General features: G+C 32.4%; 2 protein-coding genes across 2 annotated transcripts; one reads left to right on the top strand and one right to left on the bottom strand.

Annotated features, from left to right (window-relative positions):
- Positions 1-678: 678 nt before the first annotated feature.
- On the top strand, positions 679-10,808 carry LOC106763693 (potassium channel AKT1). Its single transcript, XM_014647859.2, has 12 exons — positions 679-988; positions 1,108-1,473; positions 1,575-1,632; positions 1,709-2,020; positions 2,230-2,475; positions 2,865-2,963; positions 3,365-3,397; positions 3,509-3,694; positions 3,954-4,148; positions 4,230-4,305; positions 8,886-9,452; positions 10,543-10,808. Exons 1-12 carry the CDS (start codon positions 756-758, stop codon positions 10,797-10,799), a joined length of 2,628 nt encoding a protein of 875 aa, XP_014503345.1. The 5' UTR covers positions 679-755; the 3' UTR covers positions 10,800-10,808.
- An 8,366-nt stretch (positions 10,809-19,174) lies between these two features.
- On the bottom strand, positions 19,175-24,157 carry LOC106763692 (probable boron transporter 7). Its single transcript, XM_022782226.1, has 13 exons — positions 24,030-24,157; positions 23,302-23,395; positions 23,123-23,205; positions 22,837-23,029; positions 22,074-22,212; positions 21,820-21,985; positions 21,220-21,386; positions 20,973-21,146; positions 20,779-20,874; positions 20,574-20,688; positions 20,184-20,511; positions 19,377-19,674; positions 19,175-19,321 (listed from the first exon to the last, which is right to left on the bottom strand). The coding sequence occupies exons 2-13, from the start codon at positions 23,391-23,393 to the stop codon at positions 19,175-19,177; spliced, it is 1,998 nt and encodes a 665-aa protein (XP_022637947.1). The 5' UTR covers positions 23,394-23,395; positions 24,030-24,157.
- Positions 24,158-27,744: the final 3,587 nt, after the last annotated feature.

Genomic DNA, 27,744 nt, shown 5'->3' with positions numbered 1-27,744 from the left:
TTGAATTGTGTTAGTGAACTTTAGATTCATACTTTCTAAAATAAGTTTAAATATATTATAATATAGTTTATTCAAATTTGAAATTATATATTCTACTTTATATTTAGATTTTATGAAAAGAATTGTTGTACTTTTAAATTAAAGGATGGTAGTCTCCTTTTGCATCTTTAATCAATAAATTTGAATATAAAATATTCCTTTCATATAGCGTATTTGAAACTGATATCAAGACTGTTTATTTCCATCGCAGAAAACAAATTTCTTCCTATAATTTGGTCTTCTTCTTTTCCTAATATATAGCTCGTGAGTGTTGGGTAGGCGGAGTTGCATGTTAACGTATTGCAAAGAATCCGGATTTTAACAAAAAATTAGCTTCATGCATGAATCTATAAGCACTGCCAAATGGTGACACGACCAAAAAACCAGGATGCAAACATGTCATATGATGCCTTACAAAACATATGTATTTCCAATAGTATATAGATATATGTATGTATGTTATGACACATGGATATTCTATATATATATATATATATATATTCATCGTTGAAAACAACAACTTTCACGCTAGTTTATGATCGATTGATGTCACAGAGTAAAAAATGGCATTATTAAGGTACGCCAATCAACAAAATCAAGAAGAAGAAGAAGAGGAAGAAGGGAAAAAGAAGACAAATTATTAGCAATTCCTATTTGTAGAGAAGAGGGAAGAGACACATTGTGTCTCTCCTTTTTTCGATCAAACAGAAGAAACGATGACATCAAGCCGAAGAAAGAAGACCAAAAAGTTGTTTGGAATATGTGGTCATGGTGATGAAAATGAAGAAGATAATGTAAACGAGAGAGAAATCGAGGCAAGGGAAGATGGTAGCCAATACAGTCTCACAGGTGTTTTTCTTCCTTCTCTGGGTGCCACTGCCTTGACTAACGGTAGTCGGAGACAACAGCTTCGTCGTCATGTCATCTTTCCATACAATCATAATTACAGGTCAAAATTTTCCATCTTTGCATCTCCATTACATTCATTTTACAAACATTCACCAACAACTTGTACATTTCTTCAAAGGGTAGAGAAATTTGAGACTTAGGTTAAAACCGATTTTTCAGGCTATGGAACAAGTTTCTGCTAATATTGGTCTTCTACACGGCTTGGATATGTCCATTTGAATTTGGTTTCCTTGAAAAATCAAAGGGTGCCTTAGCTGTAATCGACAACCTTGTAAATGGGTTTTTTGCCATTGACGTTGTACTCACCTTTTTCGTTGCTTACCTTGACAAGTCTACTTATCTATTAGTTGATGACCACAAACTCATTGCTTTGAGATATGCTAAATCTTGGTTGATTTTGGATGTCATTGCTTGCATTCCATATGAAGTTGTTCGCAGTATGTTGCCACCTAGTCTTCAGTCCTATAGTTACTTAAGTGTTCTCCGACTTTGGCGTCTCCATCGAGTTAGTGCCATGTTTGCAAGGTAATTTCACATTCTTCTATGAAGAATAAGAATTTCACATTCTTCTAAACAACTATAATTATTTCTTCATTTTACTTACACTATATACCTTAATGTGTTAGATTGGAAAAGGATCGAAATTATAGCTACTTTTGGGTGCGTTGTTGCAAGCTTACATGTGTAAGTACCTACTTATACTGCAATGGATTGTAGACCATGAGAAAACAACCTATCTTAAGATGTTATAACGTTGTAGGTTACTCTATTCTCAGTGCATGCTGCAGCATGTTTTTTCTATTTTCTTGCTGGGAGAGATGCTCCAAAAGATACATGGCTTTCACTTGTTCCTACAACCACCAACCAAGATATATGGGGAAAGTACGTAGTAGCTGTATATTGGTCCATAGTCACCCTTGCATCAGTTGGCTATGGTGATCTACATCCAGTAAATACAAAAGAAATGATATTTTGCATTTTTTATATGTTCTTCAACCTTGGACTCACATCATACTTGATAGGCAACATGACCAACATGGTTGTCCATTGGACTGAAAGAACTAAAAGATATGTAAGTTTATCTTATCATTCACCTCCTTTGTTTAGAAATTATTAAATATGGCATATGTTTGCATTGAATCTACATAGAAGGACACCAAAATTCTTTTTTATTCAAAACATTATCCTTAATAAATTATTGATTAGGTAAAGGTTTTTAAGGTTTTTATGAATATAATATGATTATACTATGAAAGTGTTTGTTTGATCATGTCATAACAGAGAGACACTGTCCAATATGCCTCAAATTTTGCTCATAGGAATCAATTGCCTACTCGTTTGCAAGAACAAATATTTGCTCATTTGCTTATGAGGTATAGAGCTGATATAGAAGGTGTACAACAACAAGAGATTATTGATTCCCTTCCAAAAGCCATTCAGTCAAGCATCGCACAATACTTATTCTTTTCACTTATTGACAAAGTGTACTTATTTCATGGAGTCTCAAATGACCTACTTTTTCAAATGGTAATATTTTTTTGTTCTGCATTGTGTTAAAAGATAAAAGAAACTGGTTGAATAAACAAAAACTTATCACACTAGGAAATTTCTCATTTACATAAATCAAACCATGTCATTTCACTCACTAAGAAACCCAATTGGTGGAACATAGAAGGACAAAAATTTTAGAGTGTTATATTGGTTTTCTCATAAAAAGCACTTCAAATATGGGTGAAAAATACTTTTAGAAGTGACTTTTAGTTTATAATAAGTGATTAAGATGTTTTGTAGGAAGAGAGACTAGTAATGTTAAATCAAAGGATTTTAGAATAATTAATTGTATATTGATTCTATAGTTATTCTTTCTATTTTAAATAAAAAGATTGTTTTATTTTACTATGCTTGTATATCTGAAGGTCACAGAGATGAAGGCTGAGTATTTTCCTCCAAAAGAAGATGTGATTTTGCAAAATGAAGCACCAACAGAATTTTATATATTCGTTACAGGAGCTGCTGTAAGATATTGTATTACTTTTTTCTTTTTACTTTGTTATATTAATTATAATTTATTCTATGTTCCACATGCACACACACAAGCTTTATTGATTGAAATTTATAATAATTTTCCTTAAAAAAACTTTTCTACATAATAAGATTTAACACTTTTTAAGATTTTCAAACTTTGTATGATATGAGTAAAACAAAAAAAAAAATAAACAAAATAGAAAAATATTATTACAATCATATCAAATCTAAAAAATCAAAATTGCAATTGAGAGATTATTCCAGAAAAAAAAAAAAACAACACATGATTAACCTTCTAATTTAGGTAATTTCTGGCATGCCCATTATCTATTTAATACCTTATTTCAAAGAGAAACATGACAAGCTAACTTTCATGTTCTCATTACAACAGGATCTTATCATTCAAAATAATGGATTAGAACAGGTAAGTTTGTTTATTTTGATTGTTTTCTTTCATATGATGTCATGAGATTGATTTCACGGAAAAAAAAAAAAACATTCTATGACTAACAAAACATGTGTCTAATTATACCAGATTGTTGGAGAAGTAAGACAAGGAGATGTGGTTGGTGAAATAGGAGTCTTGTGTTATAGGCCACAATTGTTCACAGTCCGAACCAAGCGATTGAGCCAAATCTTACGTTTGAATCGAACCACATTTATAAATCTTACTCGTTCACATGTTGGAGATGGAACAATGATCATAAACAATTTTCTTCAAGTATGCAAGAACTTTTATGAAAGTTTTCTTTTCATTTCTACTTAGTATTGTTTAGTTTTAAAGTTTAAAATTGAGTTAAGTTTAAAATTGTTATTTTAACCATTTACATTACTTAAACATGATAGTTCCTTTGTGTTGAATTGAAATTTTATAAATGTGATTAGAATAAAAATCATGTTTAAGAGTCAACAAATATTTGATTCCTATATGTGTAGGAGATTGTGAATGTTATTTTGACATGGTTAATTTCTTAGTGCAGCATTTACATGAAATTGGGAGTCCAATTATGGAAGAAATTTTGGCAGAAGCAGAAGTAATGTTGGCTAGGGGAAAAATGGATTTGCCAATTAGTTTATTGTTTGCAGCTAGTAGAGGTGATGATATCATGTTGAATCAATTGTTAAAGAAGGGTTCAGATCCAAATGAACCGGACAAGAATGGAAAGACAGCATTGGTTAGAAAATATGATTTCCTCTAATATGAACACATACACATATGTTTAAACCTCTTACAACTTTGCTTTCACATGTAACAGCATATTGCAGCTTGTAAAGGAAACGACCACTGTGTACTTGTGCTTGTGGAACATGGAGCAAATCCCAACATCAAAGGTACACACTTTTTCTGAAACTCAATCACTACTAAAAGGAAAAAGTTCTAGCTTTCAAATGATCAATGTTCTTTGTCAATAACTTCCAACACATGAATGAAAGAAGAGACTCATACTTAAAATAGAGACTCACACTTAAAAAAGACATAACTATTATATATAAATAAAAGAATTCATAAACTCTGAGAGGGATTGGAAGGTGTATGAGAGGAGGAGAAAGGTAGGGGAATGAGTTAGAAGCCTAACTGTATTAATAGTTAGGAAGAGGCGGGAGTGAGCGAATATAAAACAGAACTATTGTATCTTTGTGGGGGAAGTCGATATTTAATTTGAGAGAGAAAGGAGAAATGGATGGAAGAGTCGAAGGGCGGTTGAACGTGGTAGAAGGGAAACTGGAGGCAATGGAGATTGCAATGGATGGGTTGAAGGCGGAGACAGTCGCAATGCGCCAAGATTCTGCAGCGATGCGCCAAGATTTGCAAGAAGTCATGTGAATCCTGGGAGGACGAAATCGAAACCAGGAGGAAATTCGGATGGGAGTCAAGCATTCGTCAATGAGAACCAGAGAGGAAGGCGAGAGGAAGGCGAGAGGAAGGCGAGAAGAAGACATTGGAGGAAGAAAGGTCGAATGCCATGAGGGGCAACCCAATTGGAGAAAAATGATAGAATTACCAATCTTCGAGGGACTAGACCCGTTGAATTAGATTAACAGAAGTTCTTCGAGTTGTGGGGTTAGTGAGGAAAGAGGGAAACCATGTTAGCAATGGGGCGAGGATGGCGAATACGACAGGGAGCGACAATAAAGGAAGAGGAACGAGAAACCTGTCGTACCAAGAGTTCCTTAAATGGCGGGAGGAGGGGCGTTGCTTCCGATGTAGGGGACAATTTAGCCCAAACCATCATTATCTAGAGCGAAGTTTGAGGGTGGTGATCCTAGGAAAGGATGAAAAGGGAGAAACCGAGGGAGCAGAGGCAGAAATGGACCAGAAACAAATGGAGTTATCGTCTTTCTCGGTTAGGGGGCACACGCAGCCAAAAACGATGAAGCTCCGGGGGAAGAACGATACTAATCCTAATTGACAGATGTGAAAGCCACAACTTCATATCTAAGGAGTTAGTAGAGGAGTTGGGACTAGTGGTGGAGAATACAAGGCCTTATCACGTAAGCTTGGGAGATGGCCAGAAGAAGAAGACCCAAGGATGTTGCAAAGTTGTGGTGTTGCAGTTGGGGAAAGCAGAAATCGTAAAACTATATTACCTCTTCGAGTTGGGAGGGATTGATTTGACTTTAGGTGTGGACTGGTTGGCCAAGCTTGGGGAGGTGACTACCGATTGGGGAAAACTCATTATGGTTTTCAGACAAGGAGGGAAGGAGGTGATCATTTAGGAGATCCCACTTTAGCCAAGGAGGTGGTGGCACCAGAGGCACTGCTCAAGATGACAGAAGTGGAGGTTGTGACGTTAGTTTGGAGTTTGGGGCAGATAGATGTCGCTAGGGAAGGAGACGCAGGCATCGAGCTAACCAATGACCAAAAGGATGAGTTGGGAAAGGTGCTAGAGCAGTACGAGGAGGTGTTTTAGGAGCCACAAGGATTACTCCAGGTTGGGAAAGGGTGCACAAGATATCTCTAAAGGAGGGAGTTGATCCCATCAAAGTGCGTCCTTATAGATATCCCCATGTGATAAAGGGAGAGATCGAAAAGCAAGTAGAGGAAATGTTAAGGACGGGGATAATCAGACCTAGCACCAGCCCATACTCCAACCTTGTAATCCTTGTCAAGAAGAAGGATGATAGTTGGAGGTTCTGCATAAATTACAGGGTTCTTAACCGAGCCACCATCCGGACAAGTTTTCCATTCCGATTATAGAAGAGCTTCTTGATGAATTAAGAGGGGCACGCTACTTCTCGAAGGTGGATTTAAAAGTGGGTTACCACCAAATTAGGATGGGAGGGGAGGATGTTCAAAAGACCACCTTTAGGATGTATCAGGGGCACTACGAGTTCCTTGTTATGCCCTTCGGTCTCATCAATGCCCCAACCACAACCACACTTGAGGCAGTTTGTGTTGGTGTCTTTTGACGATATTCTGGTATACAATAAGTCCTGGGAAGAGCATATAGGACGAGTGTTGGGCACATTGATGCAACATAAGTGGGTGACTAATCGAAAGAAGTGTGAGTTTGGGAGGATGCATATTAAGTACTTAAGACACCGGATATCTGAGAAGGGAGTGAAGAAGGACCAGGAGAAGGTAGAGGCTATTCTGGAGTGAGCCGAATCCAAAACCATCAAAGCTCTACGAGGATTTCTAGGCCTAACGGGATATTATGGGAGGTTTGTGAAGGACTATGGAAAGATAGCACGTCCCTTGACTGATATGTTGAAAAAGGGAAATTTTGTGTGGACAAATTCAGCTAGAATCCCCATGGCTAAGCTGAAAGAGACGATGACCACTGCACCAGTGTTAGCGTTGCTAGATTTCACCCAGCCATTCCACATATAGTGCAATGCTTTTAGGTGGAGTTAGGGTTGTTCTCACCCAAAATAAGAGACTCATTGCGTTTTTTAGCAAAGCGTTGTCTGAAAGATTGTTGAGGAAGTCAATTTATGAGAAGGAGCTCATAGCAGTAGTAATGGCCATCCAGCATTGGCAACCTTACCTCCTGTTCCAAAAAATTGTGTTGCACACAGACTAGAGGATCTTGAAGTATCTTTTAAAGCAAAGGACTACTGCTCGAAACCAACAAAACTGGATCGCCAAAGTCTTGGGCCATGATTTTGGTATCCTGTATAGATCAAGGGCGACAAACAAGGTGGCGGATGCGTTATCCAAAAAAGGAGTAGAGGCAGCGGAAGAGAAGGAAGTTTTATCCAGAAAAGGAGTAGAGGCGGAAGAAGATAAAGAGATGAGGGTAGTGGCCAGGCCTTACTGGCAGGATTTCCAAGAAGTTTTGGGTGAGGTAGAGGAGAATGAGACTCTGAGGAGGATTACAGAGGACATAAAAAGGGACCCTGATTCGCATCCAGCTTTCACCCTGGAGAATATAAGGGTAGACTGATGCTATCTGCCAAATCGGCCTGGATTCCCAAAATCCTAGTTGAATTCCACACGACCATCACTGGGGGACACTCGAGAGTGTATAGAACTTATCGTCGTGTAGCACAATCGTTATATTGGGTGGGAATGAAGCAGTGACAGAATATGTAGCCCACTATTTAGTATGCCAACAATACAAATACCTGACATCGTCATCCCAAGGTTTGCTGCAACCTTTACCAATACTCGAAGCTATTTGGGACATGGATTTCATTGTCAAACTTCCAAAATCAAGAAGATATGATGTGGTTTTAGTGGGGGTCGACCTTTTAAGCAAATATGGACATTTTATTCCTTTAAAGCACCCATACACAGCCCGCACAGTAGTAGAGATTTTTGTGAAGGAAGTAGTGAGATTGCATGGGGTGCTAATGTCAATAGTGAGTGATAGAGACCCTTTGTTTCGGAGTTTATTTTGGAAAGAATTGTTCAAGCTACAAGGAACACACCTCCAAATGAGCATGGCCTATCACCCTGAGTCGGATGGCCAAACGAAAGTGTTGAATAAAATTTTGGAAGGATATTTGAGGTCTTTTTGTTCAGAACAACCAAAGAGTTGGTGTTCCATTCTTCCCTGCCCCGAGTATTGGTACAATACTAGTTACCAAGGGGCGACAAAATGCACTCCATTTGAGACAGTGTATGGACGAGCTCCCCGAACTCTGACCAGATTCATTCCAGGAGAGACATTGGTAGAGGCAGTAACCCAAGAGCTATAGACCAAGGACGAAGCCCTCCAACAGCTTAAGCTTCATTTGATACGAGCTCAAGACCTGATGACTAAATATGTTAATCGTAGGAGGAAGCTAGTGACAATTAAGGTTGATGGCTGGGTCTATTTGAAAATTAAATCCCATAGGCAATCATCCATGCCAGTGAGGTTGCATCCTAGCTACCAGCCAGGTATTTTGGACCCTTCAAGGTGGTGCAGCAGGTGGGCAAGGTAGCTTTCAGGTTGCTCTTACTAGACACGGCTAGAATACACCCTGTATTCCATGTGTCTCAGCTAAAATTGGCAGTGGGGACGAAAGGGTGGAGAAGGATTAACAAGCAGAATTGCAGATAGAGGGTCCCTCATTTTGGCCTAGAAGCGTTCTGGATAGAAGGCAATAACAACAAGGAGAGGAGGCTAGAGAGCAGGTTTTGATTGAATGACAGAAAGGAGGGTCAGAGGGAGCTACCTGGAAAGATCTTGTGACCATCCAAAATCAATTCCCTTAGTTCAACCTTAGGGACAAGGTTGATAATGATAGAGATTGGAAGATGTATGAGAGGGGGAAATAAAACAGAACTATTGTATCTCTCTATAAGATATGTTTCGTTTTCCAGAAAACACCTTATTGTTTTATTACTGACAACATTTCATAGTACATTTCATAGTACACCTTACATTTGATAGTACACCTTATTGTTTTATTACTGACAACATTTTTGACAGAGCTATATTAGTTGATGCAGTCTCTAACTAGTTTTATTTATGCAGACCTAGAAGGAAATTCGCCACTGTGGGAAGCAATTAAGGGTGGACATGAAAGTGTGATGAAAATTCTCTTAGAAAATGGTGCAGAAATAACATCTGATGATGTAGTTGAATTTGCACGATTGGGTATTGAGACAAACAACCTAGAAATAGTGAAGGAAATAATTGAACGTAAAGGGGAAGTGAGAGAATCTGATAGTAAATTGACGACACTGCTCCATGCTGCAGTGTGTGAGGGAAATACTGAAATAGTGAAGTACCTTATAGAACTAGGAGCAGACATTGATAGACAAGATGATGTTGGGTTGACTGCAAGATCTTTAGCAGAACATCAATGTCATGAGGAAATACTAAACATTTTTAAGAAAATTGGACACAACAATAAACCAAATGCTCTTCCTCCTATTTCATCCATTGCTGCTAGGTGTCAAAGTGAACCCACAATACCAGTCATTCTTCAACCCAACAAACCACCTAATAAAGAACTCACCTGGTTTGATAAACATCAAAGAAGAAGAGTCAGTCCTTTCCACAATTCCTTTTTTGGAATCATGTCATCTGCAAATTATGGTAATCATTCATTTATCTTTCAAATTCTTTCTTACTTTTTCTAACCCAATCAAACTTAGGATAATTAACCAACTTTATAATAAATTAATGTATCAAAGTTAAACAATTTTCTTCAAAACATGCATCACATTTTTAAATGATTCAATAAAAAATTTAAGATCAAATATATTTGAGACAGTTTAGTATATAAATTTTAAAAATGAATAAATATAATTATTACGACCAAATTGGATGAATTTATTTTGACATATTTAAATTGAAATATCAATCTAAAATGTTAGATTAAAAAAATTGGATGAATTTAGAGACTAAAAATATATTTTTATCATTTTTACATTAATTTTCAAAATATTGGTATTAAAAGACGGTATTCTTATATTATATTTTTTTAAGTATTGTATTAGCATGTGAAAGTACACGTCTTCTTTCATATGATATTTTTTTATTTTATTTTGAATTTGATTGAAAAATATTTTAAAATATAATCTAAGATAAATAATTGAATATGAAATATTAAAAATACGTTAATTAAAAGTAAAATATATAACTAAAACGATTGATTTATAAACAAAAAATTAAAATTAGTATGTGTATTTCTATCATTTTGTATTTATAAACTACTTTAACAAATAAGTGTAGCGTACATAGTATAATAAATTAGTTTAACAATTTTTAATCAAATTTTGGTAAACGTAACATATGCATTTGCCACACATATAGATATTACTATTATTTATTTAATCACATTATGAATTAAATTTGAATTTAACTCATCCTTACTAGACAAGTATATAATATAATTTGGATTTTATTTCTAACTATCTTCAATAATATAAATAATCTTTAAATTAAGGTGAAAAAAAAACTAACATACAAGAGACAAAAGTTATTTTAAAAAGAAAAAAATGAAAAATTATTATTATTAGTAAGAATACTAAACCCTGATTTTGCATTTCATCTAAAAATATACAAACTTCACCTAAAATCTTCTTAAACATAAGTTAATTTCATTGTTTTACTTTTTTATATTTAGAGTTAAAGTTTAGGGTTGAATGACGATACTGAATTTGAGTTATAATTTTGTTTTCAGCAACAAAAGAGTCACCAAAATCATCTCAAATGAGTCAAACTATTAAAGAGGAAGTAACAATGAGAATAACACTTAGTTGTCCAGAGAAAGGTGAAGGTGCCAAGAAGCTTCTGTTTTTGCCAGATTCTATTGAAGAAATACTACGAATTGGTGCTAAAAAATTTGGTTGTTCTCCGACCAAAATATTGACCACAGAAGGAGCTCAAATTGATGACATAGATGTTATAAGAGATGGTGATCATCTTGTTCTTGCATAGGATTCAACATTCAAACATACCAAAATGTTAATTCCTATATAAGTGTTTACATTTTACACTATCTTACCCCTATGCCATGTCTATATTCTTGGTCAATTGTAAATTCACAAAGTTTTGCCAATATAAAAAAAAATTAAAAAAAAAATCTTAGTTTATTCTTCTTGAGAAAAAAAAAAAAAGAATTAAATATGTTTTTAGTCTCTTAATTTTCAGTGAAAATTGAAATTAGTTCCTCTTTGAAACTTTGACTCAATTTAGTCTCTCAATTCTAGAAATGTGTGGATTTAGTTTTTTTAACCACATTTTGTTAAGTTTAATTGTTGTTTCAAACACATTTCATTTCATGTAGCATTTAAGTTTAGACTGTTTGACACATTTTTTCTTTAATGTTAGTTGAGAAACACGTTCGAAACCTCAAATAAACTTAACACAATTTGGTTAAAAAGATTAAATTCACGCTATTATAAAGATGAGGAACTAAATTAATCTAAAATTTTTAAAAATAGACTAATTCCAATTTTCATGAAACTTTAAGAGATCAAAAACATATTTAAAAAAAAATGCAAGAATATATATATATATATATATATATATATATATATATATATATATATATATATATATATATACAAATAGATATGGGTATATATAACATTTTTAAACTAGTTTGAGTCACTAACTCACATTAAGTCATTGAATTATTGGTTGTATCCATTAATTAATAATTACACACAATAAATAAATAAATAAATAAATATATATATATATAATTTATTATTTATAGAATATGGAATATTACTCTCGAATTTATTTTGCTTATTATTTTCTATCTTCTAAAAATTTAAATATAATATTTTGTAGATCTTTTTAATATAAACATGTATCTATCGATCTTTATGTTTTTTTTTAAGTAAAAAAGAATACACAGACTTTAGGATACGGATGAACATCGTAATAGGTTGGAGATTCAAAAGTTTTAATATTCAATCTTCAATCTTGAGGTGTTATCCAATTTTGAGAAATCGGTAATAACTTCTTATGTCAATTTATATATTTTATAGATTATATACATTAAATTATTAATTATAATATATTTTAATTTAAACAATATATAAAATATAGTAGAAGTGTAATAAAATGTGAAATATTTTTCTAAAATCAACTTATAAAATAAGATTTGTATCTATTTATACACTTTAATTTTATCTTGATCTTTAATTGACATGTGATATCTAATTCTATGTTTTTATAAATTATAATTTTTTTTCTACACGTGCTTATACTATAAAAGAATTTATGATTGTTTTTTCATTTTACTACTATAAAAGAATTACAAAAGTAATTTGTAAAAATTAATAGCAATTTATTCAGTATTTTATTTATTTTATTTTTTTCTCTTTATTAAAAAAAAAATTATGGGAAACCATTATTTTAATGAGAAGAGAACGAAAGGTATTGACTATTTTAATTAAAAAAAGTTGTGGGACTTTCTTTCTCTATCATTCAATTGTCATTAACTATAACTTGAAAATAATTAACTAATAACTTTTTTATTTAAATTAATTTTAGGAAATCCTTTACTTTTCCTATAAACATAAAAATATATTTAGTTATTATTCAGATTTAGAATATTAAAATTGAGATATTATAAATATTTGGTATTTTGTCATATTTTGTTTTATATATATAGTATATGAATAAAATAAAATAATAAGTTCTTCTAAATAAGATTTTTCTTATATAAAAAATCTTAATAACAATTGTCATTTTAAACTATTAATTTCTTTCTTTCAACGTTAAAATTAAAGTTAGCATAAAACGTTAATTGAATTAAAATTCTTAAATATTAATTTCTATGTATAAATATAATACCTAAAGAGATGATATTATTCTTGAGTTTATTAGATATATTTTGTCATTAATATTAATCTAAACCACATTTATGAGAGAATTCTTTACACTCTGGTGGATGGTACTGTTGAGAAAGAAAAGCGAAGATGGAAATGAGAGATACGTGTTGTTTACTTTTGCGGATTTACGAAAACGGAATTGAGAGGATTTGCGAGATGTAGAGGTCCATGGAGCAGTCCATGCAGGAGCCCGACATCGACGGTTCTTTCGGCAGCCGCCATCGGCGAGGATGTTGCGGAGAGAGTCGCCTTTGGTCCAGTAGCGTCTGCAGGCTTTGTAGAAATAGCGGGGCTATTTCCTATAAATTAAATTTGAAGGAAAGCAGATATTTTGTTTTCCAATAGCTTCATCTTACCCGAAAGCATGGAGCTCAAATTTCACACTTCAATGGCTACTGTGGGATCCATTTCACGTGCAGCAAACTCCGTTGTGTTCACCCATTCCTCTACCTCCATTTCTATCTGCACCTACGCGATTCTTGATTCCAGCAGGCGTCGAAATGGCAACAACACTTACAAAATCCCTCCTTTGCATAAGGGGAATCATCCCATAGAACCCAAATTGAAACTTGATCATCAAAACCAAAACACCTCGTGATCCTCGAATGTGTATTTGGTGGCCCTGTGTGAAGAGGGTAAGCACGATCGAGTAATGGAACTCATGGGTCAAGGTGCTGCTGCTGATTACCGTATTTATAATTTTTTTACATTTTTTAAATTAATTTTAATAATTAATGTTAATTTTTATTTTTTATAAATTTCTTTACAATGAAATATAATATTAATAATTATCATTTTATTACATTATTAATTAGTGTGATATGCATATACTAATAAGACGTCATCACATACAATACTAGAAAGCAGTCAGAATTTAGGACGACAGTTAAGTACTTAAGAATTAGGGATTACAGTTATCCAAATTTAGGAGAAATTTAAAACTTGAAGAACTAAAGTATCTAAAAAAAACATAAAAAGAAAGTGTTTCAAATAACAAGAGAGGCTATGAAATCCTAGAGCATCTAGGCAGCTGCATCTCCATTCTCCTCCAAGACGTTCTCCACAGTGACTTCTCCTCTGCTCACATCCAAGTGGATGATCATTGCAAAAGAAAAGTATACAACATGGCACAAACACAAGCAAATGCAAGGGTGAGCTAATTATATAAAAAGCATACATCATATCAAACATATAATATACAAGAGTTAATTTTTTAATCAAAACATATTAAGGCATAAATCCTAACATGTTGAATACTAGACTTGACTCGTCCGGACTTTAAAATGATAGTCGAGCTATGGCGAGTCTTGCACCTGTGGTGACTTATTAAACTTGGGTTCCCCACCTTGCCACACTCACGAGGTTAGTCAGTTCTGCGCCTTAAGGCATACTGGGATCCCCCAAGACTAAAGACCTCCTGCTACTTCTCACCACATGGTTCAACCTCTCTAAGTGAGTTTGATTGACCATTGATGCGTCAGAATGACTCCCAGCCCCTACTTTCATTTTAAAACACTAAGAATCTCTCCAAGAGATTCTACATAGATGGAACTTGGTTTACCACTTGGTTCGTACTTTCATCACTTTGTAATCATATACTTTTTGCCACAATTAACACATACACAATCTCAACAATATACATTAACTCATTCATCAAAACTTATAAAAGCAACAGTTCCATAATCTATCAATACCAGAATCTTTATAATTTATTTTCAATGACTACACTCATATACACTGAAAACATATTTCCTTTAATTTTATTATAATATTATAAATTATTATGAACATCACCAACTATTACTATTTTCTTTTATACATATCATACATACCTATTAATTTTTTTTTTATAATTATATTATATTAATAAAATACGTACTATCTGTTACTAACTAATATATATATATATATATATATATATATATATATATATATATATAATATTATTATCATACTTTATATTTCCTAACTCCAACACTTCTTCCATAAACTAACCGTTGCAGCATGGCTCCATTCTATTCACCCACTTCCTTTTCTTTCCATAACATAAATCTATTAAACAAAATTACAGAACCAAACTTTCCTAATCCTAAATTAACACCACAACCCCTAATTAATTATTTCCTATTAAAATATCACATCAATCAAGATTTTTAATCTTTTCTTAATTCCTCTCCCTTTATTTTTAACTAACGTAGGACCCATTCCCCATTCCCACCTACCCACTTATTTAACAAAACAATTCAAATTAAAGAACTCCATTTTTTTTTCTTCCCACGCTGCCTATTTCCTCTCCTCTCTGTTACCATTGTTCTTCTCTTTTTAACTCTTCACTTCTCTTTCCATTTAAGTGGGACCCACGGATCTCACACCTATGCACTCCAAAGTCAAAAACAAATCCTCCCTTNTACTTCCCACAGTTAATAAATAAACCAATTTCTCCTCTGCACCTCAACGTACCATGACAAAAGCCTTCCCATGCAACCATTGAGTAGCTTTCTTCCTCCTCTTTATTGAACACCTAAATTTATTTTATAATAACAAAACACCGTTGTCCCTTACTCATATTACTTATGTAACTCTACATTTTTTTCCAAGGTCCCTCCACAAGTCACTCTCCCCCTTCTTTCCTTTTTCTTCCACAAACCGAGACCCATAAAACTCTACCCCAAAATTGATTCTCTTTTTAATAACACAAACTTTTTCACTTCCAAACAAATTATAAGAGTTCAATCTATAACCATTAAAATCAATAAAATCATACATAGGCAAGCCATCATAAATTAAACATACTCATTTTTCATCAGTTTCATAACTCATCACATATCCTCCAATATTCATAAAACTTAACATGCAATTCCAAAATAACACACCAAAATAAAATTCACCATATATGTAGAGCATATAAACAATTCAAAGAAACATAACTAGCTCCCTTTACTTTTTGGTTCTCACAGCACAGTTCCTAGAAAACGCCCTAACAGTACCTCCGCACAGAGGTAATTTCGGCAGTACCTACAAGCCACCAATTTGGTGTAGAGCATAGACTTTAGGGCTTGATAGGATAAGGAAAATAAAAATAACTCTACTTGCAAGGTAGAACCTTTGCATGAGTAAAACACTAGGGTGCGGAGAATGGGAAATTTACCTTATCAGAGACGCGAAACTAATCGGATGGATTGGAAGCTCTCAACTCCGGGAACGTAGGGGCACCACCTATTTGGAAAAGCAATGGTATAAATTTTAGAAAGGATAGAGAGAAGATGGAGCAAGGTTTAGAGAGAAGGCAGAGCTTCTAAAGAACCCAACTTTTAGAGAGAGAGGGAAGCTAACAAATGAGTTCTAATTTCTGAAAAATTTCTCTCTAAGGTCAGGTTGTCCCTAGCCTTATGGGCTTGACTATCTCACATAAGGCCCAATGGCTTTAAAAATTTTTAGGACCTTACAATTAGGGGTATTTTGGTAATCTTCAATTTTTACTACTTAAACAATTTGGTGTTCCTTCCTACATCTCCAATTTTACCATTTTATCTTTCATTTAATACAGTCAAACATATTTAATGATTACTTAATTATGTCTAACTCCTAAAAACTATTCCTAACTACTAAAATGCACCCCCCCCTCATCTCCTTTCTCTTCACTTGAGTAACATTTTCTTCAGTGTTTTATTGGTTTTAGCTATGGTGTATTGGTGTTTCTCATTAGATAATTATATTATCAATATATTATATAAAAAAAAATTAAAATTAAAAGAAATAAAATAACTAAAAAAATATATTAACAAATATTGAAACAAATAAGAAGAAATAAAAAAATTTAAAATTAATAATAATATATTAAAAAAAGAAATAAAATAAAAAAAAGAAATAAAATAAAAAATATCACTTATTATAATACTTAAATAAATACAAATAAAAAAATATAATATTTAACAAAATAAAATTTATGCATAAAGATAATAATTATTATTTAATTAATAAATAATTTAATAAAATTTCTAAATTCTTAAACAAAAATAAAAAAATTAACTAAAATTATATACATAAAAAATAATATAAAAAAATATTTAAAAAACAAATAAATCAATGTTTACTGATAACAAAAATTATTTAATTCAATAAATTAATTAATACTTAATCTAAATTCATAATTAATATATAAATTACATTAATAATAAATAATATATAAATTTTATAAACTTAGAAAAATTAACTAAAATTAACGAACAAACTAAAATTAAAAAAAAAAATTGAAAAAACTTTCAAAACCAAAATCATTGAAAAAAACGCAGAGATGCGTTTCCTATAGCCGCAACATGATTTGCGTTTTGGCGCTGATCCAGTTGCGGTACGAGTAGAACCGCTTTTTGTATTGCAGAGGCGTTCATTTGCGGTTCAACATGCACACAACGCACCCTCCTAAAATCCATCCGCCGTTCGTACTGTGGCAGGGGTTAACCAGTACCATTTGCGGTTTCAAATGGGGCACCCTAAACCCATTCGCCCTTCGTACTGCAGCGCACCCTAAACCCATTCGCCCTTCGTACTGCAGCGCGTTAACCGCAGTGTCATTTGTCGTTAACCCTTCCCGCCTCCCATCATTTATCTATCACATCAATCAAATCCTACATTAATTCTTATAAATTTTACTTTTAAGTTTACTTTCAATTACATCTAAATTCACTCAAATAAACAACAAAATAATTTTTCATCAAATTTTCTTAAATCCATTCAATCACTCTCCCCCTAGGTCATCTCAAGTGAAAAAACATTGATGACTAAAAAACTTTATAATGGTCAATAGACTCGTCCAACTTTGTTTTAATTTAGTAGTAAGAAAATTTTGAATTTACAACTTTGTAATGCATCATAATTTTTTCACGCTTACACAACAATTTTTTCAACACTTATCAATTTTACAAATCATTTAAACTTTAAATTTTAGGACTCACATATTTTAATTATAATTACAATCATAATTCTGGTTCTTATATTGTATACATTTACAACTTTGACTCTTAAGTATATTTTAGTTTTAGTTCCTTAATTATTTGTAATTTTTTCTTGAATTCTTTTACCTTTTATTTTCAATTAGCTGTCCATAATCGTTTTGCTAATTTGGACATGACATAGTGAAATTAGGAGAATATTATCAGTTATTATGTGTGAATATTAATCTTTTTTTTTTATAACGATCGATTACTTCAATCAGCAAATTCCAATTTTTCTATTGCTTATAAGATGTCAAAATACATCATAATATAATAAAAAAAAATCTAAACCTTCTAGGTTTGGCAAATACTAATATTATATAATTTTTTGTCAAAATCTTTGCTACAAAATGCAGTTACAATGTCTACACCACTGGGTCAAAGAATACTTACAAAATCCTCGAAGTGTTCAATGAACACATACATCACATACATATATAAGACATTATCTATATTTTCACTTGAACACAAGTGCTAAATCTATTCTTCTCAGAACTTTGTAGCCAATTAATGAAGGAGAAATGATCCTTGAACAAAACAAGCTAATCATATGTAGTTTCCTAGTAACAGTGTTGAGGCCAATTAATCGAAGTTCAAATTCTTTTCTTTCCAATTTGCATTTCCTTTTTCTTCTGATTATGTTTCCATACATTGCATGTCTTCAGCTTTTGCTGACTTCACAATTATCTTGAATATTCCATTCATGATCATAGTCATATCAAACCCATTTCTGCATGCCAATGGAGAGAGACTCATCATTTTTCAAGCCGCCGAACCTGTCCAACACCATAACTCATCATTCAAAGACAAGCAATAAGACAAACACTATATTTGCATATATTTGTTCAAACCTTTAAAGGGTAAAGGGTTATGTAATCAGTCAGAACTCTCTTGTGAAATGAAAACTATAAATGTAGACTGTTTATCAGATTTGAATAGTCGGATGAAAAAAATATGATTGACATTTTTATAGATATTAAGAAGTGGATTTTAATCTTAACTCAAGCTACAAAACTAGCTACCAGCTTGTATCGTGAGGTTTATACCTACATATATATTATAAACTGGCATTATCATATAAATCTCGTTAGGATAGAGTCCAACCATGGCTCTGATACCATATTAAGAAGTAAGTTTTTAATCCTAATTCAATTCTACAAAACCAGTATGTAAAGTGAGGTTTGCACCCCATTTATATATTATAAACTGATCTTTCTCTAGTCGATGTAAGACTTCCAACATCAGAGTCATTTGATTAGAAGATACGTTTTAGTTTTGGCGATATATGTATGGTTGTATCAGACATATTTATAGTCACATTTAAGAAGAATTTTCACTTGATAGGTCCTACAAAACTCAACTAAGATGAGTTTGAACAATACAAACTGGTATCTTTTAAACTCAATTTTCATCATTTGTGAAAAAGAAAAGGTCAGTTTCTTTGGCTCTTAATCAGCATGTTATCATGAATACCTTATAGATAAATATCTGTCTCTTGATCCTCTTCATTGAAGCCTCTGTTTCTCCTTTGGCTTACAGTTCTATGCTTTAATTCTCCTCTGTAAGTTGTTATCTGATCCAATATCTCGGCGTTGTTGTCATCCAGACTTGGATCTTTCATCTGATCAAACAGTTTGAAGATTGTTAAAAGGTTTGGATTTGAAATTATTGTGTACAAACATATAACTACATTGTTGAGCACATGACATATATACCGAATTTGGAACTCCAAGAATTTCCTCATACTCAGCAGCATCTAGTTCTTGAAGATCAATAGGCTCGAATATGTGGGGAAGCAAGTGCTCTCTTATGGGTATGAGAAGGAAGAAAGGTAATGGGAAAAGTATTCCTCCTATAGGTATCAATTGCACTCCATAACATATTAAAAAGTACACACACTGGAAGACTGTGAACATGGCTATGGTCTTGAATGGCACTGATTCCACAAAAGAGGCATGAGGACCTTCCAAAATTCTGCCAAAAAGTACTCACATTAGACCAATGACAAAATTTAAAATGTAATTAGCTTACTATATGAAAATAACAATGATTGGACACCAAGGGAAAAATGAAAGACCTACTACACTATGCAACCTTGTGAAAAAACTAACTACATTTCGTACCTGAGTCCAATCCTTAACATTATTTTCAATCCAAAGATTTATGGGTTTTTTATGCTTAACTTTTTCATTTTTATCCAATATGAGATTTAGATTATACTTAGAAACTCAACAAGAAATAAAGGTTTGAATACCATGAAGCAAGATATCAATATCAAAACCATTATTTATAGACTAAAACTTGAGTTGAGTGGTTTAGTTACCCTCAGAAATCTAAGGTTTTTGATACTGGACCAGTAGTTGAATGAGTTTGAGGACACCAAGAGAGATAGAGAGGGAGAGAGTGCCTTAATAACAGTACCAAAATCCTTAAATTTCCTAGGATAACATAGAATTTCTCTTGAAACTTGTAGGGATACTTACTTGTTGCGCCGGCTTGGTGAGATTAAGAGAAGCAATATTCTTTCCCAGAATTGATTCCCTGGTAGACTATCAATAGCCATGTATGCAAAATATCCCCACAGAACTGAAGTAGGTATCATTTTGATGACAGAAATGGCAAAAATTGATAGACCAACCAGGAGAGACTGCAATAAGTTACTAATTCTTTGCTCATTAACACGTTCAGGTATGTAGGAATCGATGTGTTTGTCAGGATCAAATGTACGCGTTTCTCCATTATTATCAGAAGATTGCATTACAGCCTCCTTCAAATTCTTCAGGTCTTGAGTCTGAACCAAATTCAAAATGTCTATCAAAAACTGCTGTTGGATAGGCACATATAAATAGTATCAAGTCAGCAATACTTAACACTTGGTTTAGAATCCATTTCTATAAGCACATCTTGCATCTTTCCAAATAATTCAATGTTGGTTCCTTGTTGCTTAATGCAATCCTTGGCACTTTTTACCACCTTTTTTCGGACCATCTACAAAATCATACAGTAATAATATAAGAATATATTGTAGTCAGTGTTTTAGGCTCAAGGGTCTTGATGGAAAACAAAGATGATAATTACCTGCCTCCTGAGAACTGCTAAACTCTTTGTATGCATGGGAGACTGAGGAAGGACTCCATTTGATGGAGGGAGGCCAAGTAAACCACAAATCAGAGTCTACACATGAAAAGGATATAGATATGTCAGAGAACTAATTAATGGAGTTTACACAAAGTAATGTTTTAGGTAGCAAGGTTTTGCAGAAAATGGTATACCAGTATACCAAGAAGGAACATATCATAGTGATAAGCACTTGGCTTTTGAAGGTTGTATTCCTTCTGTTGAGCCATCTTAGAAGCTACACTATGATCAAAGAAGTATAACCCTGCTACCATCATAGCTGGAATAAATGCTGCAAAGATGTAAAGCACGGGTACCTTTCCCATATCCTGCACTTTGCCATCAACCATATTAGATGTTTTCTAGAACTTGTCTGACATAAAATTACTAATTATAGTATACCATTATTACTGTCCAGTGATAGAGAGAAGCAGGTTCCCAGGGAAGTGGACAAACCAGCCTTCTAGGAACAGCAGAAGGAACTTTGTCGGGTACAGTATAGGATAGTCCAGTCCAAAGCATAACCATCAATGGAATCCCATAATCTGCAACAATAGCTCGCATCCACCCTGCATTGAATGCCACAAAGAAGATCAAAACAGTGAAAAAATATACATATAAATCATTAGCATGTTTGGAAGAGTTTCTCCACAAACACTCCTGGAAAAGAAAAACAAGAGAAGCACTTCAAACACTAAATTTACTTTAAGCATAGGTTACTTCATAGAAACAACTAATTTTCACTTCAGGAATAACCCTTTTTCACTTTCTTTTCTTCTAGAGATTCTTATGACAGTTCTTCCAAATATCCCCAAGTCTTACATGAAAAGTTTAAAACTTTGAGCATGGCCTCATATGGATGAATCCTGGGTTGATCATATAGGGTTATGCATTTATATATAGAAAAATACTGAGAGATAAGTCTAAATCCGTAACTAACAATATTTAATGATATCTTAACAATATCTACCAGTATATATGCAGATACTTGGAGGCACTTGCCTGTTCCATATCTCCATGTTCTTGCTCTTCTGCTGAGCATGGCAGTGAGAAGTATTCCAAAAGAGAAAATGACTGCAAGTAGTCCGTTTATATACCGCCATTGGAATTGATGTTCCTCTGCAGAAGGATTTTCTGATATGGGTGTATCGAATTCACCCTTGATTCCCTGAGGATCACATGATTTTTTAGTTAGATCTTGAAGTGCAGAATTAACATTCTATTTTTCTTCCAAGGGTCAGCAATCAGCAATGTACCCTTATAGCCTCTTGGAAGAAAAGGACAGTGATTAACATGCCAAATAATTCCTCTGCGAGTCTTGTGAACCTCGAGATAATTGTGCAGGCATTGAAAGTTGCAAGCAAAATCAGCAAGAGAGCTGTCCACACACAAACCCTGAAACACAATTGAACATACAACGTAGATGTAGAAAATACTACAGTTCAAAAAACTATATTTCAAAAGTTAAGAACATGGTAAAACCAAAATGTCAAACATAGATAACTACCAAATACCGATTACTTGATTTGTTTCACATAAATAATGATAACTTTTAATACTTTACTCATATATATACATAATATACCTACTTATGGATCATAAGTATGTTGTTTAACAATAGAAACATTAATGATATTAACCGTTTTGATACACAATGGAAAAGATTTATTATGACAATGTTGGATTTATCGAGAAAGAGGTTTATTGGAAAGAGATAAACATCAATGACATCTGAGTCGAACTTTACTAGAGATTAACATCACTCTTTATTCAAAATCTTAAGACAATGGGTTAACAGGTCATTCATCTATATATGGTGTTCTACTTTCTCATTTCTATCCAATGTAAAACTTAGACTCAGACTTAGATTTTCAACAGCCAAATGATTCATAGTTTTTCTTTTATTCATATATAGTGATGTCTAGTAAGGATATTGATATGAATTTATGTACATATTTAAATGTACATCTTATACATGTATTTAGAATATATTTATATGAATCATAGACAGATACATACCATCCAGCCCAAGGCAAAAACATCTCAGCACCAAGATCTGGACTTTTTGTGCAGAACTGATACAGAATAGTGTACATTATAACTGTTGGTTCAGCAACTCCCAAAATCAACATAGGCTGACCACCAACTATTGAGTGGATAATTCCACAAATAGCAGTTGATGTTAGTGTTTCAACTGTACTTAAACTTCCACCTGTAAAAACATGATATGGATGGTTGGTTATGGAAGAAAAAGCATAGCATTGGCCACTGAAAGTAACTACAAATTGTTGAAGAAAAGTTTTACCTGTGTCCCTGTTAAGTTGTTCCCCAAAAGCAATAACAGGAAGAGCTGAAGCGAAGAAGATGTAGAAAGTTGGAGCCAATATCCTAACATATTACTCAAAGAATCACAAATCAAAATTAAGCACAGATAAACAGGAATTATACTTAATCCCAGAAGACCAAGATAAACAAGAATTATACTTAATCCCAGAACATAATGCACTGGTCCAATCATGTTTATAGAAAGCAGCCCTTCCTTTGAAATCCTTAATGACTCCTTCAAAAGGCTCCATATCTGATGCAAACAAGAAAAATTAGATCATCAAATCACAAACTCCCAAAACTAGTTACATTTGAGAATACTATAATATCTTGAGATGAAATCAAATTATTTTTTTTCTTAAGCACTATGAAATAAAGGACTTCCATAATTTTGTTGGTTGACCATGTGTATGAAACAACTTGGATAAAAGAACCCAGTTAAATATTTCAACTAATTCCTACACCAGTCACATAAACCATGATTTAAATAATTGAATTCAGTGTTAGAACATATATATATATATATATATATATATATATATATATATATATATATATATATATAGACATCATTGTTATATATTCCTGACATTGAACACCATATATCAGAATCTTCTCTTAAATTCTTTGCAAATGCTTTTTAATTTAAATTATGGTTGGAAAGGATTGTGGATTCATCACAATCCTGAGAAAATTGTGAATCAAGGCATTTGCTGTGGTAATGATATCTAAATAATGGATTGTGAATGTTTTTCGATTCATTCACAAGAAAACTTGAATCTTTGATCACATGTGTTTACAAAAAAACAAAGTTATCTAGGAACCATGCAACCATGATGAGATTCATTTGATCTGCAGAAGGGAAAAACAGAAAGAAAAAGACTCACTTGAATGGCGAGCCTAGGTGAATCCCCAGGTCTCGTTGTGGGAGGAACAGGTGGAAGAAAAGTATCCCTCTGGAGAATCCAGAGGGAGTATTATTTGTTAGATTTTTTTTTTCTCTCTCTCTCTCTCTGGGTTGAGAAAGAATGATAGAAAAAGAAAGTGGCTGCATGCATGCATGCAGAAATAAGAACGTGTTGGAAAAACAGACAAGCGTATTTGGTGGGGGTGCAAACATGGTGTACATCCATTTGTAACACCCTTAAAGACCAATATCTACAATAATAATTTGTGATTGTCAATATATATTCAAACTACACACTCTTTTTAAAATGTCTCATATTTAATACATATCAGAAAAGTTGTCTTAATCATCGTTAATTTGAAGAACTCCTAGTTGATCATTAGCATATTTTGATCTCATTTATATTTGATAAAAATAATGGAATCCATCCATTAATACATATAAATAACAAAATGTTTAAATCCTTAAAACTAATTCAAAGTAGTTTAATGGGCTAATTTTAATTAATAGGGTGTTAGCTCTCTCCAACTCGGACCTGTACCTCCCCACTATTTTAATTTATTTTAAAAATATTCTACACATCCCTACTGTTTTATTTATTTTATTCCAAAAATATCTTACACCTCCTCACTATTCTTAACCTTCTTTCTCTCTCTACATTAATTGGAGCATTTACATGGCTCATTAATGGAGCACTTACATGACTCAAATTTGAACTTGTGATCTTAAATAAGTTTGATTCAATCTTATTTTTATTGTTGAATATATTTTTTTCTTTTCAAATTACTTAATAAATGGTAAAATTTTATTTCTAAATTTCTAGAAAAATGTTTATATGTGTGTTTTTTTTACCTATAATATCTATAATTTTTAACATAAAATTCAAAGGAAACTTCAATATTAGTACTTCCACATTTCCATTTTATAAAATTAAAAGTCAGATGCAAATACAAAATAATAAACATGTTAATATTAATAGTAAATAAAGATATATTATTATTATTATATACTAACTTTATAATGACAAAAGAACTAAATAAATTCTAAATCTTTAAAAAATAACTTTTTTTTTTTATATTTTAAGTATGTAATAATATTTTTATATTATTTATCTAATAAATTAAATATTTTATTCATGTTATTTAAGTCAATAAGTTAAAACATAATATAATGTTAAAAATTATAGATATTATATGTAAAAAAAACACATATATATAAACATTTTTCTAGAAATTTAGAACAAAATTTTATCATTTATTAAGTAATTTGAAAAGAAAAAAATATATTCAACAGCAAAAATAAGATTGAATCGAACTTATTTAAGAAAATATATTACAAGTTCAAATCTGAGTCATGTAAATGCTCCATTAATAAGCCATGTAAATGTTCTATTAATGTAGAGAGAGAAAGAGAAAAATTGTTAAGGATAGTGGGAAGGTGTAGGGTAGTTTTGAAATAAAAGAAAATAGTGGGAAGGTGTAGAATATTTTTGAAATAAATTAAAATAGTGGAGAAGTACAGGTCTCACTTGGAAAGGTGCAGGGAGCAACATCCTAATTAATAATATTACATTTAAATTTTATTTAAGAGATGTACTTATCGAATTAAATAGTTTAAGTAGGGATTATATCCAATGACATAATTAATAATTCAATAAGTTATTTTAACCAATATATGTTTTTATCCTAATAAATGCATCCACCTTCATCAGAGACGACTGGATGTCTCATTATAAATTAATGGTACGAGAAAAGTATAATCAATGCATTTGAAAATAATTTTATGTTAATTATATTTAAGAAAAAAATATTCCTAGTTGTCTGCAATATATAAGGTCGGAGGTTTTTTTAAAATTTAATTATTTAGTTGAGATACTCATGCAATCTTTGTAGTTTATTAGACCTTTCTAAAAGATATTAACAAAGCAATGTGTTTGTAATTGGAATGAAAAATAAGAGTAATTTGTAAGAATACTCTTATATGTGGTATTTGTTGTGCATCATTTGTACTTGTACCATTAAAATTGTTGGAAAAATCTTACTATATACATTCATAACGTGACCCACACAAATAATTTTAGTGGGTGATTTTCATTAAACCTTAGCAACATCTAAATAGATGCAAATCGGACATTGGGCCAAGTACAAATAATAAAAACTTTAAAAATAAAATCTGTTTATTCTATCATAAAATAATATTCTACCTAGATAAACAGAAAATCATTATTACCCATTCCTATTTGATCTTTATTAAATCAACCCAAATATTATTATACCCAAAACAAAAAAAAAATAATAAATATCTAAAATTTAAGTTTATTCCAACAAAAATTAGAGTCAACCACTAAACAATCATATTTTCTCTAAGGAAAATGTATTTTTAACCATTTTTTTTTACAACTTTTTTATAACCGCTTACGTGACAGTTTGTGATTAGTCCGTTTCAAATGAGAGTTGATCCCTACACCTCCACGGTTTTGGATTTCTACCTCCCCATTTTTTTAATTGTTTTATATTATAAAAATAACCTTTTATATACTTTGTAATTTACATTTTTAACCCTCTTTTATTTAACTAACTCTAGATTTCTTACTTTCCCATTTTCAAGTTCACTCCCTTCCTCACGGTAACACAGCACCCTCACCTTTTCACTCCCTTTCTCACGGTAACACAGCACTCCCACCTTCCCGATCTGTTTCTCTTCACTCTCATTTTCATTTTTTTTAACCTTTGACTCCCAACTCCTTTGTCTGTGCATTTTGCGGTGGTGCGGCCTGGGTGTGCGGCGGTGTGGCCTGTGTGTGCGGCGGTTTGGCGGTGCGGTGCAGTGGTGCTTCGTTTCTGCCGGTTGGTCTTCGAGAGGTTAGTTTTTCGTCTCTTCTTCCGCCGCTTGATAAAGAAGCTTTCGTTCGTTTGGGTTTCTTCTTCCGCATGTTGCTAGTTTCTGCCACTCTGCACCAGAGCTTATTTTTTCTTTTGGTTTCTTGAGCGTTGTCTTGATTTCTAGTTGTTTTTTTTTTTAAATGTATGTAACAACTTTTCAGTTGTGTGTGCGTGAGGTTTCTGGGTTTTGTATTTTTCTGTGTGAGAATTTATGAGTCCTAGGAGGAAGAAGACGTCAGACATGTGACATTTGATTGGATCTTAAACGGATGTAGATATCCGTCCAGAACGTTTAGGAGATTGAAATTAAAATTAAATTATAAAATAAATTTTACTTAAGGGTATAATAGAAATATAAATAAAAAATATAAATAAAAATAATAAAAAAAGGTTTAAAAGTGGGATGGGAAGGTGCAGCACCAAAGCGTGGAGGTGCAGGGATCAACACCCGTTTCAAATATATGAACCAATAAAACAGTGACACATGATCTGTTGTTAAAAAATTATTAAAAACACTGTTAAAATATTATTATCCTTTCTTTAATCAACTTATATATTACACATCCTAATGATATTATGACTCAAATCTATCCCATTATTCATCCACCTTCTATTTTGATGAACTCCCATGCCTATTACATTTTCACCTAACAATCACTTACAATACAATTGTTTAAGGTGCAAAACATAATTCATAGCATTCAATAGTACATCAATTCATTACGTCATTTAAGGACAAGTAATACTATGCTTAAATGATAATAAGATAACACATGTAGATAAATAATTTTCTTTCAGCATCACCATTATCTT

Source organism: Vigna radiata, chromosome 6 (assembly GCF_000741045.1).
Source record: "Vigna radiata var. radiata cultivar VC1973A chromosome 6, Vradiata_ver6, whole genome shotgun sequence".
In the NCBI taxonomy this organism is placed as follows: domain Eukaryota; kingdom Viridiplantae; phylum Streptophyta; class Magnoliopsida; order Fabales; family Fabaceae; genus Vigna; species Vigna radiata.
This window is presented reverse-complemented; position numbering and strand designations above follow the sequence as displayed.